Source organism: Xiphias gladius, chromosome 20 (genome assembly GCF_016859285.1).
Source record: "Xiphias gladius isolate SHS-SW01 ecotype Sanya breed wild chromosome 20, ASM1685928v1, whole genome shotgun sequence".
NCBI classification, from domain to species: Eukaryota; Metazoa; Chordata; class Actinopteri; order Istiophoriformes; family Xiphiidae; genus Xiphias; species Xiphias gladius.
In genome coordinates this window covers 19,018,702-19,036,164 of record NC_053419.1, presented here as the reverse complement: position 1 = coordinate 19,036,164, position 17,463 = coordinate 19,018,702, and the positions used below count along the sequence as shown (strand labels likewise).

Here is a 17,463-nt window from a genome sequence, read left to right as displayed (position 1 = left end):
TCTACCATCCATTTCATATGACTTGAACTCGGCATTATGAAAGATGGCCATCAAGATGCCAGTATGGGAAGTGAGAGATTCAGCATTTTTGGAGTTTGACCCATAGTAGGAACTAAGTGTCAGGATATTGCAGCCTCTTCTGCATCAACTTTGACCATTCTCGTTGTAATCAGTCTGTTGCATGTCCCCAACTTATGGAAGTACAATACTAGTACTGGAGTAATCTTTTAAGAATCAAAGCAAGTCTAGACCATCCTTATGTGACCCAAGTTGTGCAAAAAACAAAACAAAACATAACTTCCCTTTCAATTCCCACATAACATAGCTAAAGTAACTTTAAAGAGTTATCAAAAAGTGATTCATAAGCCCACCATTTCATAAGTCGCTGCTCAATATTGCTGCTCTCGGTACTGGCTACGGCAACATGATTCGCTTACTGTTAACAGAACAATTGTTAGGGTAGAATAGTACTATGGTTTTACAGAATATAAAACTGATCCAAGTTGCTAGTTAGACAATAAAGCCATTCTTCTGAAGCGTTCAGTCAGTGTAACATGAGATGAGGGATCATCAGAGGTTGTTGAGACAACGTTTTCTGTCAATGTGCCTCCGACAGAGCAGAGGGAACAGAAAGAGATGCAGGCTGTTCGACTGAAGCAGTTTTCCGTCTTTCCAGAAGTGACATTCAGTCATCATCGCTCCAAGGGAACATAACTCAGTCATCCCTCAGGGGCGTAAGCAAGTTATCACTCAAACTGAGAACCGGATGGCTGTGCTATACATCAATTACTTCATCTCACACAGCTAATCTTTCTATTAACACCTAAGCTAGAAGTGTGTATTTAATGCACCTGACATGTTTTAGGGGAGATAACAGCAGCTGCAGTATTCTTTCAGCTTCATATGCTAAACACAATGTCTCGTAAATGACAAGTAAAACAGCAGCCATTGGGTGTGTAAACAAGTCAATCTCTATGCGATTATTTATACATGTGTGTTTGTAGGTGTGTACTTTAGACACTCTCTTCCTTTTTCTCTTTTCTCTCCCACACTATCTCACTCTCACGGCTTTAAACAAGTCTCTCCATCTCACCAAGAGCAGACAACTCTCCCATCCAAGGTCCCACCCTCCATCTCTTATCTTTCCTCAATCTCTCTCTCCCTCTCTATCTCCCTCTCCTACCCTCCGACTTAAAGTCTCAGAGATCTGACCTAGTTAGGAGATGCCTGAAGCTTTGGCTGAGAGTGTGTGTTAGGTTTATGACTCTGTGTGTGTTTATATGACTGCGTGTGTGTGTGTGTGTGTGTGTGTGTGTGTGTGTGTGTGTGTGTGTGTGTGTGTGTGTGTGTGTGTGTGTGTGTGTGTCTGAGGTCCGGAAGCAAGTCTGGCATCACTGCCTGCCTGCCCCCCCCCCTAATTGGACTTGTTAACCGCCTCTTGGCTCATGATGTCTAATTTGCTTGCAGATTTCCTGTGTCTCTTACGTCTCTTCTCAATCAGGAGGCCTCTCTCTCTCTCTACCTCACGCAAACACTGCTCTCCTCTTGTTCCCCAGACTTCCTTGTCGGCCTTCTGCTGTCTTCTGCTTCCTTCTTCCTCAGCTCGGATTGCACCTGCTCCCTCCAGTCACCTTGACTCTGTTTTTAGTGTCCTTGACTGCCCTCCGTGCAGACTCCTCTCAAGTTTCCACTCCCTGGATATCTTCCTGACTTTCACAGGTGTATTTCCTTTGTTTTAATACAGTACCCAACATCCATACTGTTTGATGCACTGTTTGTAAGTGCTTTTATGTAGGGCAGGATTTAGTGTCAACAATAACTTCAGCTTATTAGGGCAGATGTGAGAGGAAAAGTGATGAAAGCTCAATTAAAAAGTCAGTTTATTTTGTGTTTTCTTTACAAAGATTGAAAGTGTCAGAAGTTTTCTGGGCGGTCTGAACACAAATGTACTTGTGCTCTGAGCTGTTGGAAGGAAAACTCCATTATTTATTAATGAACCTTTTTAACTGTTTAACATCAAAGTAGCTTTGGTTCACACTAAGCAGGTTGAGCTTAGCTGCATTTAGCATCTTAATAGAGTTCACAAGATTATTTTTTTTTGTATACACACACACACACACACACACACACACACACACACACGCTTTTCAGGATGTTTTAAAAATATTTTTACTGCCATGCAAATGATGTATGAGTGTTAAATATGGAGCACGATGTGTCCTCTGAGTCACGGATCCAAAATCCCTCATGTGCTGTGTCCTTTGGCATGAAGCTCTTGGGCTGGATAGATTAGCTGACTACCAGGAAAGGAAGCTAGTTAAAATTAGCCTTTCTATTTCAAATGGATGATGGCATGTCATCCTGTGAAGGCCTGCTGGCTTGTCCTTAATAAAAAAGGAAGCAAACAAACAGCAGAGGCTCTCCATAAATCTATAAGTTCAGGTCAAGGGGAACTATCAAAGTAAGTCGATTAGAGACACCCTGTTCATCATTTGTCACCAGGAGGGCGGAGCAACCTGCTGTTTCTCCCATCAGAATCCTAATTGCAGTGTAATTACCTAACGACTTGTATCATCATGCAGGGTGTGCCCATAGACAGAAACTTGGATGGAGTTTATTCAATGGCTGCTGAGGGAAGCTGCAGCCAATGGTGCTTCATAATCATGATTTATTAACACGCTCTGAGTCGTGTCGGTTCTATTTGCTGTAGCGCAAGACAACAGATTGGAAATGTTAATATCTGTGGTGGAACGAGCAAATTGCGATTTCTGCCGGGCGCTGGTACCACAGGGCTGATGAAGTCAAACATATGTCCTTTAGATATAAAAAATGTGTGTGTAGCACGTGTGTTTGCGCAGTTTTGGACACAGCTTTCATTTCAGTGTACCACTGGAGTGGATATGCTTCTATACAGTGTGTACACTGTGTTAATTGCATACACACCATCCATAAAATTGGGTAGAGGCCATAATTTATAAGCTCAGGGGAGGGTGTGGAGGAAGCAGAGAGATGATTGTAATATATAGATAAAATGGAGACACTCAATTTTCTCTGCATCCCACACTGTAGGGGAGTGCTCATTAATCACCTAAACAAATGAAACACATGATGCTCTCGACACTGTACTCTCTGCTGGATATTGAGCATTAAGGTTCTGTATTAGACGTCCTCGGTTAGCCCTGCTTCCTAATAGACCTGTCTTAGTCCTCCATGGTGCACCACACTTATACTTACATCTTCGGAGAACAATGCCTGTTCCGCCTGATATGAGTCCAAAATGAATTCAACGGGACTCGCCTCAAAGTCAAATTTCTAGTCATAGGAAGTACTACTCAGCCTGTGAAAATGGTTTTATAATTTTTTTTGTGTGGGTCTAGAGGGAGTGTTCTTAAGTCTGAGAAATGTACTCAAGCGATATTGTTGAGGGGGCCGCACAGTTTCAAGCTGTGAGCACGGAGTTTGAGAGACGTGGGTATTACCGAGCTGGAAGGGGCTGATGAAAAGACCATCTGTAGCCGCATTACGGTAAGTGGATGATCCAGCGTTTTTCTGGGCAAAATGTCGGGATATCTCACCCTCTGTGTTTGACCATTTCTTTGTGGCCATCGTCATTCAGTTGGTCCACCGTGAATCGTAACGACTCTTCGCGATCCCCTCATTTCTCCTCTAATGCCTCCATGAGGTTGGCACTTTTGATTTTAAGTGAAATACTGTATCTACTTAACTCAATCAGCTATCACATAGATTGCCATTAAATTTGGTACAGACATTCCTGTCCCCTTCAGGATGAATTGGAACAACTCTGGTGAGCCTTTCATCATCAGTTCAGATTTTATATTTGCCCAGTACTTTGGTTCAATAGGCAATACTTGCAAAACTAATGGCTCTGTCGTCTGCCTCAGCTGTACTTTGTGTTAAGTGCTAATTAGCAAACCTTAGCATGCTAACACCCTAAACTAAGATGGTAAACGTGGTAGACATGATAATAACATGTTGGCAGTGTCATTGTGAGCATGTTAGCATTTAGCTTGCAGCACCGATGTACCCAATTACAACCTCACAGAGCAGCTAGCATGGCTGTAGACTCTTAGTCTAGTTTAATCAGTCTATAGTATGTCTCCCAACTTTAAGAAAGTGCAATACTAAATTGCAGGAGGGGCTCTTTATTTTTATATCTTAATTTTTTTTTAAATCATAAATCTCTAACTCCTTTTGTAACCACATGATACACAGATAGAGTGCTTACTTTTATTTTTCTAGAGGTTCTCTTTTTTTAGGCAGGGGACATTTCCTCATTTTCGTTCATTTTGACAATGCACAAGGTTGGTTGTGCTAAATTTTTCTCGTCCAAACTGATTTCACCAAGGGAAAGGTTGAAACCTTTTCAAATCAAGGCAGGCAGACAGAGTGTGCACATTGTCTATCTTTCTGTTTATCTTTGTGTAAAATAAATGCACCGGTTGTGAGGAGATAAGTAATGCGTACTGAGCAGGATCAACAGGAGAAAATACATGGAAGGATTCATTCTAACTGACTACATCTGTCTTTTTTTGCTCCTTCTCACTTCCTTTACCCCTCACTGTAACAGCACGCTGATACAGGCCAGGCATCTTAGAGCTTAGCCTGCAACAAATACAACCCACAAGAGAGATTAGGGGGTTGAATAAGCCAGTGCTAGAGCCAGCTTCACTCCCCATCAGTTTGTCTGCCTCAACTTTCTCCCATAGATTTTTCTAACTAATGACCTTAGAGAGCTGAAGATGGCATTTAAGCAGGCATTTGGGAAATGCATGCCCTGGCTTCCTCAGTATCATTCCCCTTCGTTGGTAAACGTTGACTCACAGTATCCTCCATTTTACCCTGGCATTCTAATGCGTATTGTATGAGCAGCTTGTTTGGCCACTCCTTCATCTTTACCCTAATTGATGCAATGAGATAGGTACTCTGGGTGATGGCCTTTATTAGGCTGACTTCAATGTATTTCGCTGCAGGAGCCCCTGGTGGTCCGTTCCCCTTCACAGACCAAGACCACAAAAAAGCCTCCATTTCTCGACCTCCTCCACCAGACTGCAGTGGGTGTGACATTTAGCTATGCAAAACCACTGTGCATTATTCAAGAGTTTGGCCCCGCACAAATGTCAAAATGAGAAACAAGCATATGCTGTTATGAAACAGAACAAGGAACAGAAAGACTTTATTTATACTAGGGTTGTTTATACTAGAGCAGATGCACATGCTGTATCTGAGTACTTATGGTAGGCAGAATGCACCTAACTATGGCTGGCCTTCTTCATAGCTGCAAGACTATAGCTAGATCCAAAGTAATCGGTGAAAACATGTGGTTTAACTCAGTCTTTATATTGATTAAATGATCCCACTGCAGTCTGTCTGTGAATGTGAATCCAAGACCCAAATATACTTAGATCCACATCAATCTGCGTCTTCAAATCTTTAATGCTTTCAAATGCACCACATCATAAGTCTGCACAATAGGCTTTGAAAAAAAAAAACTGGGATGCGTGGTTAAAGCACTTTAACCTTATTAATATGTGATTTCTTATTAATAATGTGTCATTGATAAGGAGAGGAGGAAATTAATCAATTGATTCCTTTGGTTTAAAACAGAAAGCGTCGGTTTTGCCTTTGATTGTGTGTGGCTTTTGAAATCAAAAAATATTTAATTACAGTTTTGTGCCAAATTAACCTACTATTGTGCATGCTAATTATATTGTATTATGTAGCACTGCTTATGGTTGAAGACAATGGGGAAAGGCATCAAGACAGAGACAAAGACTTTCTCTACAAAAAGTATTTTATGTTCAGGAATAGGCTGAATTTAGATTCTTTGACCGCTTACAGTTGTATTGACACTGATTAAGAGTCTACAGCCAGGCTAGAGGCCCTGTGACGCTGTACTTAGGCACAGTGGTGCTTTGATATAAATGCTAACATAATGTTCACAATCTTAAGCATATTATTCAGGCACAAACTACACACAAACTATACACAGAAAGTACAGTTGAGCCTGAAACTTTTATAGGCATTTGGTCATAAACCAGAGTATTGGATAAAATTTTAATTTTTAAAATCAGAAGTGAATCACCAAAGTTACTCCCTTTCATCCTGGGGGGAATGTGAATGTCTCTACCAAATTTCATGCCAATACATCCAATAGTTGTCAAAACATTTCACTCAAAAACACAAATGTCAACCTCATGGTGGAAGTATAGGAAAGTTCAGGGGATCACCAAAATCATTAGGATACATTATCTGGGAACCATGAATGTCTGTGCAAAATCTTGTGCCAATCCATCCAGTAGATGTTGAGGTATTTCACAGGACAAGTGTCTTTGGCATTTGACGTGCTGTTGGCAGTAGATCAGAAGTCCGGTCATCACCAAAGTCAGCCGGACTTCTACGGCCACCATGACGTTTGTCATGACAGACTGGCATTGCCATCCACTAGCAAGGCCAAAGAGAAAGTATAAGGAAAAAGAAAGTTAAAAGTATTTTTCTCTCCACCTAAGGTGGACACAAAAATAAAAAGGTATAAAATACTCAAACACAGTTATTATTGATTATTATTTAGCATCTTGCTGCATCAGTTCCATGAGTGCGCTGACATTTGATCAGAGAAAAATACACAGTAAATGGTTTATATAGCTCCTCTATAGCATCTAAAGTATGTGAACTCCGGCAAGACAACATGAGCTACAGCCACCGCTGTTAGAGTTCCCATCCCTGATACCCGAGGGCCTTGGCCATAACAATTTGGCTGACAGCCTCTATACACAAAACAGGAATTGATGCATTTATTTTCCACAGTCACAGTATGACAAAAGATATTTTCCCAGTCATCCGTATTGTGCACATTATGTATGGGGGCGGACAGAGTATACAGCCCCTCCTGTTTTCTTTCAACATCCTCCCTCTCTCCTCTGCAGCGCTCCACTCATTTAGACCCCGCTGACAAGCCACATCTGCAGCAGCCAGCGCTGGCAGCATATCTGTGTTAAATTAGAGAGGAACATCACCATCAAACAGTCCTGCAGCAGATTTACCCCAACTTCTACCCTCGAGGCCTTAGAGCTGGAGACAAAGTTTTCTCTGTCTCTCTCTTTCTGTCTTGTTTCCTTCTATCCTTCATTAAAACCGGGTGTTCACATGCATTAGTAAATAGATTTCCTTGGCCTGAAGCTTTTTAATGTTCCAGTGATATTGAGGTCTTGAAAAGCTCATGTTTTTGACATCACATCCTTGTTGTAATTTTGCTTATATTATGCAGAAAAGTTCGGCCTTAGCCTAGAATTATTTTGTTGCAGTTTCTTGAAAACCAATTTAAAGTCATCTCTGCTGTGGAGCAAATCAGCAAATACCCTCAACAGTCCCATAATTGATGCAGCAACATGTTGCTTTGAAATCATGTGACGTTATTTTACTTGTATTTCTCGGCATGCGCATGGTCAAAGCCCCCACATGTTGCCCTTCCTCTTCAGAAAAGACCTCCCACGATGGTGCAGAATGACATGTGATGATCATTAGAAACTCAGTTTGGTCAGTAAATAAATCTGGAGAGTTTGAGAGCAAGAATGTTATAACAGAACAGAGGTGTGCTCTGATCTTCTCCTAAACAAAAACATACTTATTTGAAGTCCATTTCTCCTTGGATTTTTCTCTCCCGCTTTTCTATCCCCATCTGGTGTTAAAGCTATTACAGGCTTCTGCAAACAACGATAACAACTACCTTTGGAAGGGGTACTCATTGCACTTGTCTGAGAAGAACGCTGAATGATGCAGTACAATCACGCTAAATAAAAACGAGATGTGGAAAAAGGTGAAGAGCGAAACCACCAGCGTTTCATTCCTTTCTGTACTGCCTGTCTGTGCCTCCACGGCTATCAGAGAGTGATGTATTCCAATGTAGTCCTATCCTCCATAATTGGCTACCTTAATGAAGTGCATTAGTCCTGAATGCGTGTGTGTTTCTGTAGATAGAGTACAATAAAGAGCACAGAGGAGGGATGAGGTACAGGTAGAATGAGCAGTAGAAAGGAGGTCTTTGGAGTGATGTGAATATGATAGAGGGCTCCTCTTAAAAAAAAAAAAAACTCAGACTGCTTGTTTCCCATGAAGAAATATTGCTTTGCCATCGCAAAACAGACAAGCAAAGTTCAGGCAGAGAGCGGCAAGCTGAAGTGCAGAGCTCCATGGCTGAAAGAGGAGGAGTACAAGAGGGCGAGAGCAGAATAGTGGCACCGTGTGGATTTGTCAAAGGATGCAAAGTGCGCAGCTCCACTGGGGGATTCGCAGAAATCCCAATTCATTAAGGCTGAATGAACGGTCATTGATTCATTGATAAAATCAGTCTGCACGGATGCTATGAAGAAACGATGATTAGCATGACGATAAGGAATATCGGGAAGAGCGATCCTGCCATTCAGCGACAGTTTGCGATGCATGCCGTTAGCTTTTCCAAGGAGCCAGTGGAATGATAAAAGTGTCAAGGAGGCCCCTCGGCGGCCCTACTGCCTCATATCACACTCAGTCATCTTCACACTCAGTAAAGTCAGCACATTTCCGCTGCCATTAAATTTACTATGCCTCATTGGGGATTGACACTGCACACCATCAGTGTCATTGTGGTGCCTTGTGAAATTCCACAAAGATTCACTTCTTTATGCTAAAAACAATCATTATTATTAAATGACTGGCATTACATGCTTGGAAGTCATGTATTATTCACCTCAGCTCGCCAAAGAACTAATGATTTCTACCCAGAAGTCTACAGTATACTTCATTGGGCACTGGGGTAATTGTTCCCCCTAATGGCTATCTGATCAATTTAACTTTGCAGCCGTTATTCAATCTCATATACTTGACTTACAGGTCTGCCTTTAACAGGGCTTTATTGAGTGATGGGAGACACTGGTTACAGTGACCCCGTAACTACAGGCAGGAATTTCTTTACTCCAGTATTCACTGGTGTGAGCAGATTTAAAAATGCACAGCGCAGAGCTTCTCACTGAATCACACCGTAGGCTATGAGGGAGTGATGGGAAATTTTAATGAGGTAAAACCACATGCCCACGGATTGTTTGCTATGCGTCGAGATCTCATTGGTGTCCTCTAGAATATCCGCGCAATTGTTGTTATCAACCCGTGCTGTAGTGATTTGAGAAATTGCGAAATTTCAAAAATGATTCAAAGCATTGTAGGTTCTCTCATATCCAGGTGCTCAGTGATGACGAAAAGCAAAACATCATGCAGTGCAGCAGGAATGCTAAATACCCTCTTGTAGTTCCACGCCGCAGCACAAAAGCGCTATTATTTTGTTACAGATTAAAATCTAATGAATATCTGCGCATTGTGATTTTTTTTGAAGAATTTTTCTTTGTAAGCACCTGATCAGTTGCTTTTTTTCTTTGTGATTTTCCAAGAATGTTAACACTAATTACTTTGTGCTGCTCTGTAAGCTTTAGTCAGTCAGTTATTAAATTAGAATGCCATATTGTATCATATCAAATTTTCCCTTTTTTTATTGATGTTGCACAAATTCCGCGGGCAGAGAGGGGGCTTTGAGGGTGTGCGTGGGTCCTGTCGTCTCAGCTTGTGACATTAGAGCCACAGCAGGTCACTGAACTGCGGCAGGAGACAGGGTTTTACTCTAAATCTCTTTGCTATTTTAAAGTCTTACTATCCACTCAGACATCATGTTAGTTTCCTCACTGCTGGGGGTATTTTCCCTGATTATCATGTTATATCATTCAGCACTGCCTGTAGCTAACTGGATTTTAAAAATGACATACTGAGGACAGAAAATCTGCTCAATAAACTGAGCAGAATTCATTAGGGATTTGCTGTATATACGTGTATATCAACACATGTTGTTTGTGACCAAATCCTTTAAAGTGGTTTAAAGCAGTGAGTTGTTTTTCTAAGGCTTTCGAAACAACGGTTTTCTTTTTAGGACATCACAGAATTGGTAATCTCTCCCACTTGGTGGGGGAATTGCTTTACTTCTTGAAGGTCTTTCGGACTGCATTTGGCTCTTATGTTTCCCAAAGCAATTATAGTCAGGGTGAATTTAGTTGTCTTCTGCTCTCCATGGTGGGCTGTGGGGAATGTTGTCTTACTGGGTTGGGCTGTGGAGCGGACTATTTGTGTGGAGGCACTGCAGCTGTGGTCAGACACACAGCGCTCTCTGCTGGGGTTGAGGAAAATGCCAGCCACTGCAGTCTGTTTGTGTCAAAACCAAAGTGTGAAAAACAATGATCTATATAAACAGGTGTGTGTGTGTGTGTGTGTGTGTGTGTGTGTGTGTGTGTGTGTGTGTGTGTGTGTGTGTAGAAGGATCTCGTAAATTTTACACTCCTCTCTCCGTTTCAGGCGTGTGTGAGTGCTCAGACTTCACCACCGGCATGACCTGTGATCGCTGCCTGGACGGTTACTACGGCAACGCTCTGAGTGGCACGCCGGGTGACTGTCAACCTTGCCCTTGCCCAGACCGTACCAGCTGTGCCCAAATTGCAGAGACGGGACAGGTGGTCTGCACCAACTGCCCTCCCGGACAGGCAGGTGAGAGGAACCGCTGACAATGGACAATAATATGTATGGCACCACACAGTAAACAATGAGCTTTATGTGAAGAACACGGCCATAAAGCAGAGACATTGATGATGAAAAGACTGTGGCTTTGAGAGCGGCTCATTGGCAGGGACTGTCATTCTGCAGTGCCACCGGAGATTCAGACACGTCTGATATCAGTTTTTAATTGAATTGTATCAGACTCCGAGGTGACGTGACACTGACCTTCAACAGTTCTAATTCGTGCCCTTCTCTTTCACCCTTCCCCTTTTGTAGGGATGCGCTGTCAGATGTGTGAAGACGGTTACTATGGTGACCCGCTGGGTCAATCTGGGGCGGTCCGACCATGTGTGAGATGCGAGTGCAACGGCAACGTGGACTTTAACGCGGTGGGAGTATGTGACCGTGTCACTGGGCGATGTCAGAAATGCCTGGGACACACAGAGGGTGACCACTGCCAACGCTGCCAGCGGGGTTTCTACGGCGACGCCCTGAACCAGGCAGCTGGCCAGAAGTGCAAGCGTGAGTAACTGAGGGGGGACTTGGATGGAGCATTGGTCAGTTGATTTAATATTATGCTTACAATTAATTGAGAGAAATGGAGGAAAGATGAGGTTTTATTTCTTTAAAACAATGTTAAAAACCCCCTCCCCTCAAAAAATGTGTTTTGCTTTTTGTTACTTGGATATTTGACCTTCATTGTGCAGAATGACGCACTGTTTGTTTGATAGTGCACTGTTTGTTTGACACTAGAAGACTGTTTGCACATTCATCTGCTGAAGAGATAAAAGGTTTCAATAACTGCATATTCATAGAGTCTGGATTTTTACAATGAGGGACAAGGAGCATTTTTAGCATGGTAAATTAACTTTGTTATAGAAAACCCATATCAGACAATAATTATCAAAAGTTGAGTATTTTTATATGTCTTACAACATGTAAATAAAGTGGATCTTGAGAAGTCTTGAATGCTCACTCAACAGGATGACAGGCCATCAGAAATCCTGTTAGGCTTCGGATTGAGTCAAGTGATAGTCTGAAGAATATTTGGGATAAATTTCATTGAGGACAACGTGGCCATGGGTGCAGCTTTTAGAAGAGCACAGAGAGCAGTGCATTTAAATGGACTTGACTAATCAATTTAGGAGTTCAGATTTGACAGGTGTAGCACTTTTGAGTCCAGAAAGGCAAAAGCTGAAAATGGGGCGAGCAAATGGCTGTGAGTCACAAAAAAAGAAAAGGAAGGCGAGAGTCACTGGGTTTGGAGAAGGTCTAAGTGAGTGAAACTCAAAGAAAGTTATAAAAGGCAGACAGAGACCTAAAGGGTAATAGCTGTGATATGTTCATCCTTTGATTTTCTTACTTTGATACTATGGTACGTCTTAGTCTCAGGGAGGGATCCATGAGTCTCCCTGGTACTGTCTTTCATTTCCTCCCCTTTTCCCTCAAGCATTCTGGGATCAAATCAATAAAATAAGGCGATCCATGGGCAAAATTTAAGACATTAACATTTAGCCTTTTTCTTTTAATTATGAAGTTGTTTTATTGTTTTCTCTAGCCTGCAGCTGCAATCCTGCTGGAACCTCTGGCCATGTAAATGAATGCCACCCTCAGACAGGAAATTGCCAGTGCCTCAGTCATGTGACCGGGCGGGATTGCAGTCATTGCGAAGTTGGCTTCTTCAACCTCCAGCCAAGTGCAGGATGTGAAAGGTAAACGGATCCCCAGTGCAATTCAAGGTCGATCTGTATGAAGAGACAGAATAACTGAGCTCACAAACTGAATCTATTATCGAATAATTATTTTCCTGCCCTCCTTAGGTGCAAGTGTAATCCCATTGGCTCATCGTCTGTCGCGTGTCATCCAGTCACGGGCCAGTGTGTGTGTCGTGCAGGAGTGGAGGGGAGACTGTGTGATTTTTGCCGTGTGGGCTTCTTTGGATTCTCGTCACAGGGTTGCAGAGGTGGAGGACTTTGGTTCAGGCATCACAAGTGCACTATGTACCATCTTCTAATCCTCTAATACAGATCACACACCAAGGGATTTTTAACTCTTGAAATGTTTATTTCTCCTCCTCCGCTGTTCTCCCATCTCCTTTCGGTCCCATCCTGCTGTCCTTTGTCTTCTCCCAGCCTGTAACTGTGACCCTATGGGCTCCATTTCCATGCAGTGTCACAGTAACGGTACCTGCCACTGTCGCCAGGGCTTCGTTGGTTACAAATGTGACAAATGTGAGTTGAACTATTTCCACAACAGAGCCACACACCAGTGTGAGGAATGCCCAGTTTGCTATGGCCTTGTCAAGAAACAGGTGGGTCTATCGTTGTTTGTGAGTTTTTTTTCTTTATGTGTGTTTGTGTGAGTGCCACTATTCAAGCGTGCCAAAGTCAGGTATTTTAGAATACTACACATAGTGACTACAATATTTATGTTTTCAGGACCGCCAGTAGAAAACAAGATGTAAACGCAACCTCGACATCTTATCCCCTTTTAAGATAACATTGCAAACTTGTTAGCAAACTATTGCCTCCCACAAGATATGGACAGTGTGGGGCAAATTACTTAAAATATGTAATCAATTATACATTACATTTTACTCGTTGCAATAGTAATTACATTACTTTACTAATTACTCAACAGCGAATGAATTGGTTACATTACTAACCGCATTACTTTCATTGCTCAGCTCAGCTTCATTGAAGGCTTGTAGACGACTTCAAATATTTCACACCCACACATCACATCTTATTTCGTTTTAAAAAGGGGACATTGTTTTTTAACAAGCAGGCAACCTGTAGTTCAAGGTTTTTTTTACTGACCATCCAAAGCTAGTGTAATGTTACATTACTTTACCGGTTGCTAATGTTAGCAAGCCAGATAAGAAGACAGAGCATATAAATAAGACAGCTTGGGAGTAAGCAGGAGTCGCATTTCTCCCCCTTTTGGCAGAGGCTTACGTTTTATTCATCTGAAGTCGTGTTTCTGTCCCCCTGATGAATTTCTGTCCACTAGCTCCTGAGGGAAATAGCTTGCTGTTTAGCTGCCAAATGTTTCACGGTGTTCACCAGCTTGTCGCTACCTTTGTCCGCTGTGCGGTGTTGGGCAAAGGAGCTGTGGCCAGAAACAGCGCAATATACGCACTGACACTGAGCCGACACAGTGAGCTGAAAGAAAACAAAATGCTCCGTAGAGCTACCCAACATATGAGTAGTCATGTTGATGTAATATAAAATTATTCATATAATTATATATATAATGGTTGTCACTTTAAGTTGTAAGTAGTGTTATAGCTGGTGCTAGCTTTCTACATACTTTACACACTACTGAGTAGTATTAAATGTAGGAATGTATTTGCAGAGTCAAAGTTTGAGAAAAAAAAGCGGCATATCTTAAAATTTGAGAAGACGGTAGCAGTGAACATTTGGTATTTTTTCTTGGTGAATGACTTAAACGATAAATCAGTTCGCAAAATTGTTGATTCATTCTCTGCTGATGAACTAATCGCTTAATTATTCTCAGCACTAATCTTTTTACTTGTTACATCTTCGTACGTAAAGGCATAAGCGACTGCAGCTGTCAGATAAATGTTGTCTAAAGTGTCCCCCTGAAATGTAACGGGGAAAAAGGTGTTGCATTTGACGAAATACTACATTCAAGTTAAACGTCAGTATAAAGATTGTGAGTGCACCACTTGAGTAAATGTGCTAATGCCCCTGCTTTGAATCTTTAGTCTCCTCATCTTTCTCCATGTTTCTCTATTTTCCTCTTTAGGAATATTACTGTGGTCTGGCTGCACATATTGTTGCACAATCATACAAATGTTTGGCCAACCTACATCAAGTATGGATTGTGTCTTGGCTCCCACTATTATGAGATGCAATATGTTCTTTAAATAGCGCATTCCCCCAGCCAAGCCTGCCTTTGTAGACCCCCATGACAGCCATATGGCTCTTTTGTATTTGTAGATTGCAAGTAAAAAGGTGAATGTGCAGTGAAACAGAAAGAGACATTTGCCCTAATGATCTCCTGTGCAGCCTCTTTCTGTCCCTTTAGATTTGTTGCAACTCATGTCCGTATGCCAAGGTGCTGGGCCCCTGGATTTGCCCTCTGTGGCCGATTCAATACCATCGACATGTTCTGTCTTTTCTCTGTACATATTCTTGTTCCAGGTAAAGTGGCTGTGTGTTCTCCCTGGACCAGCTTGTACCTGTGTGAATGCATGCTGTGATTTCCACAGTGTTAGCAATTCAGTGAACATCCCGAGCCTTGTCTGCTCTGAACACCTGCAATTACTCTCACTGTCCTCAGTCTGCCCCAAGCTCTCCCTTTCTGCTTCTCCCACTCTCTATCTTTCTGTTCACATTTTTTTTTCTGGCTTATGCACAGGAAGGAAAAAGACTAACAAGCGCAAAAAGAGGAAGGTTGAAAAAGAAGAGAGGTGTGTGATCGATGATCAAGAAAGATATTAAAAAGAAACTGGAAAGCAGCAAAATAAACAATGGGATAAAATAATGAAAAAGATAAATGGTACTTTTTCAAAGGCAAGAATGAGTCATTGCAGAGAAGGACAGTATTTTTTTGTAAATCATATGTTTTATCTGGCGCTAAAATGACTGGACTGAAGCTCATAACCACCTTGTTTGCTAACGAATAAGATCAGCAATCACAGACATTTCTGCCAACAGCAAACACACTTGATAAACAAGCGCGTGCAATACGTGCAGCATAACCCTTGGTTCGAAAAAGAGGTGTGATCACAGCGAGATTACAGCCTCTTTTAATAGGTCTGGACCATGTACTGCCAGGGCCAACAAATTGGCGCCAATCACAGCACCTTCACTCCACTTTGAGATCTGGACCTCGCTTCTCTAAGAAGTCTAATCTAGTTATCTCCTTCCTCGGCCGCATGCTATGCAGAGAACAGTGTGAGTGGATGTGGATATGAAAACCATATTCTATCCTTATCTTGTTGTTGATATTCATTTATTCATTGCTTTTGTTGGAATACTACATTTTGATGTTAGGGTGTACCAAGAATCAGAGTCCTAGCTCAATCCCCATGTCTGAATAAATAAATACAGATCTGGATGGATAGATATTTTTTTTGCTGTGTTTGTTGTTGCACCCCTTTGTTTTTTGGGTCTCCTAAAATCTGTATTCTCCATGACACCGTCAGTGATAAATCTCAGTGCTATTACAGGCGGAAAAGCTGAGGACTCGCCTGCGGGATTTGGAGAAGCTCCTGGCTCGCTTTGATTGCCGAGGTAGATTTGGGAAGCAGCACCACCTGCTGAAGTATCACATGGCCAGGCTTTATGAGCATGAGCACCAGAGGGAGGATACTCTTCCCAATGCTCTGGAGGATTTTCTGGCCTTCCAAGGTAACAGCAGCCAGAAGCCAGGGAAATGGGCCTGGGCCTGTCAATCCTTTTAATGTTTCCTATGTGTTCATGACATCTGAAGAGCCACTCGGCAGCCTTTGCTTTGTGAAACATGAAGCTCTTTTATGTGCCATTGTAACTTTTGTGTCACATTGTGGCTGTGAGACGATAACATGCCGCATCAGTACATGCACGATCAGCAAGCATAGCTAAGAAATTTGACATGAAACCGCCCCCGGTGTTCTGCAAATGGGCTTTTGCTCTGTGTGTGTCTCCTCAGTGTGACGCTGGTACAGATACGACACAACAAAGCGATTAAATCAGGAAGCAGGCAACAATACAAACCTCTCCCAATTACTTTAACACAATGCTGATATATCATCATTATCTTTGGAGGGGAGAGGGCTTACAGGCTCAGCTGCACAGGCCAAATGGAGACAAATCATAACAATATAGAACAAGGCGCCGTGTGACCAACTTAATCCCTATTTATATGACAGGCAGCAAATCTCTAATCCCTGGTTTATTATGATTATAGTTGCAATCACGATAACAGTCGTCCAACAATACCGATCCCAACATCCACATACTTATAAACGAAAAAAACGTTCATAGTTACCAGCAATGCTCTTTAGGATACAGGGTGGCCCATAAATGAATTAATTAGTATGTGGGAGCGAGAGTCTCGCTGTGCTGTGTGGACACACAGAGGCAAAACACCACACAGACACAACGACAAAGAGACAAGCACAGCATGTAACAAAAATGAAGCAACATACATCCAGACACATTGTACTAATTGCACTCAGCTCCGACCTGGCTATGCAGCCAGTTAGACTCGAAACCACTCAGAATACGACGTGTGACAAAAGTGTTAACATCCCGACAGAATTCCATTTGGTTTTGGTTTCTCAGACTAGAAACAGACAGATAGGAGAGTCTGAATTCATGCTGTAACCGAGAGAGATGTGTTAAAATACAGCTTACTAGCTACGAAGAGTTGGAAGAATATTATTCGTTGTGAATCCGTTAAGGTCTTAATGTGGTTTTATTTGCTTTGTGCTCTTTGTTCTTTCAGAGGCACGGGAGGCCTTCATAAAACAGTTTTCCTTGCTGGAAGCTTCCACGGGCACACTCTTAGCCCAGCTGCATGGCATTACATCTGCCTTGAATTGCAGCATCAGCGTGACAGAGGAAGAGGGGAAGGAGAGGGGTAAGGATGAAGGGAGCAGGGGTGAGTGTCAAACCTTCATAGACACCGTGTCCACGATCAGAGCATCTCAGAGACAGCTAAAGCAGGCAACACTGGACCTGGATACCATGGTAAGCGAATCAAGCATACTTCATCCGCAACTTTGTGTTTACTGTTCACATAGTTAGAATTTATTCCATTGCGTAGAATGCTCTGGATAGCTGTAATGTAATCATTCCCCCATTCCAAGAGCACGTTGATATTGTGTTTAACGCGACTGATTTCTTATTATGGGAAGCTGCGGTG

General features: G+C 42.3%; 1 protein-coding gene across 1 annotated transcript in view; it reads left to right on the top strand.

The window, feature by feature from the left end:
* The window catches only part of lamc3 (laminin, gamma 3), a 94,879-nt gene that overhangs the window by 68,295 nt on the left and 9,121 nt on the right, over positions 1 to 17,463 (top strand). Inside the window, exons 13-19 of the mRNA XM_040158420.1 lie at positions 10,387 to 10,575; positions 10,861 to 11,106; positions 12,143 to 12,296; positions 12,405 to 12,547; positions 12,717 to 12,895; positions 15,785 to 15,965; positions 17,044 to 17,288. Of these exons, the coding sequence (XP_040014354.1) occupies positions 10,387 to 10,575; positions 10,861 to 11,106; positions 12,143 to 12,296; positions 12,405 to 12,547; positions 12,717 to 12,895; positions 15,785 to 15,965; positions 17,044 to 17,288 (1,337 nt within the window). The remainder of the gene's footprint in view (positions 1 to 10,386; positions 10,576 to 10,860; positions 11,107 to 12,142; positions 12,297 to 12,404; positions 12,548 to 12,716; positions 12,896 to 15,784; positions 15,966 to 17,043; positions 17,289 to 17,463) is intronic.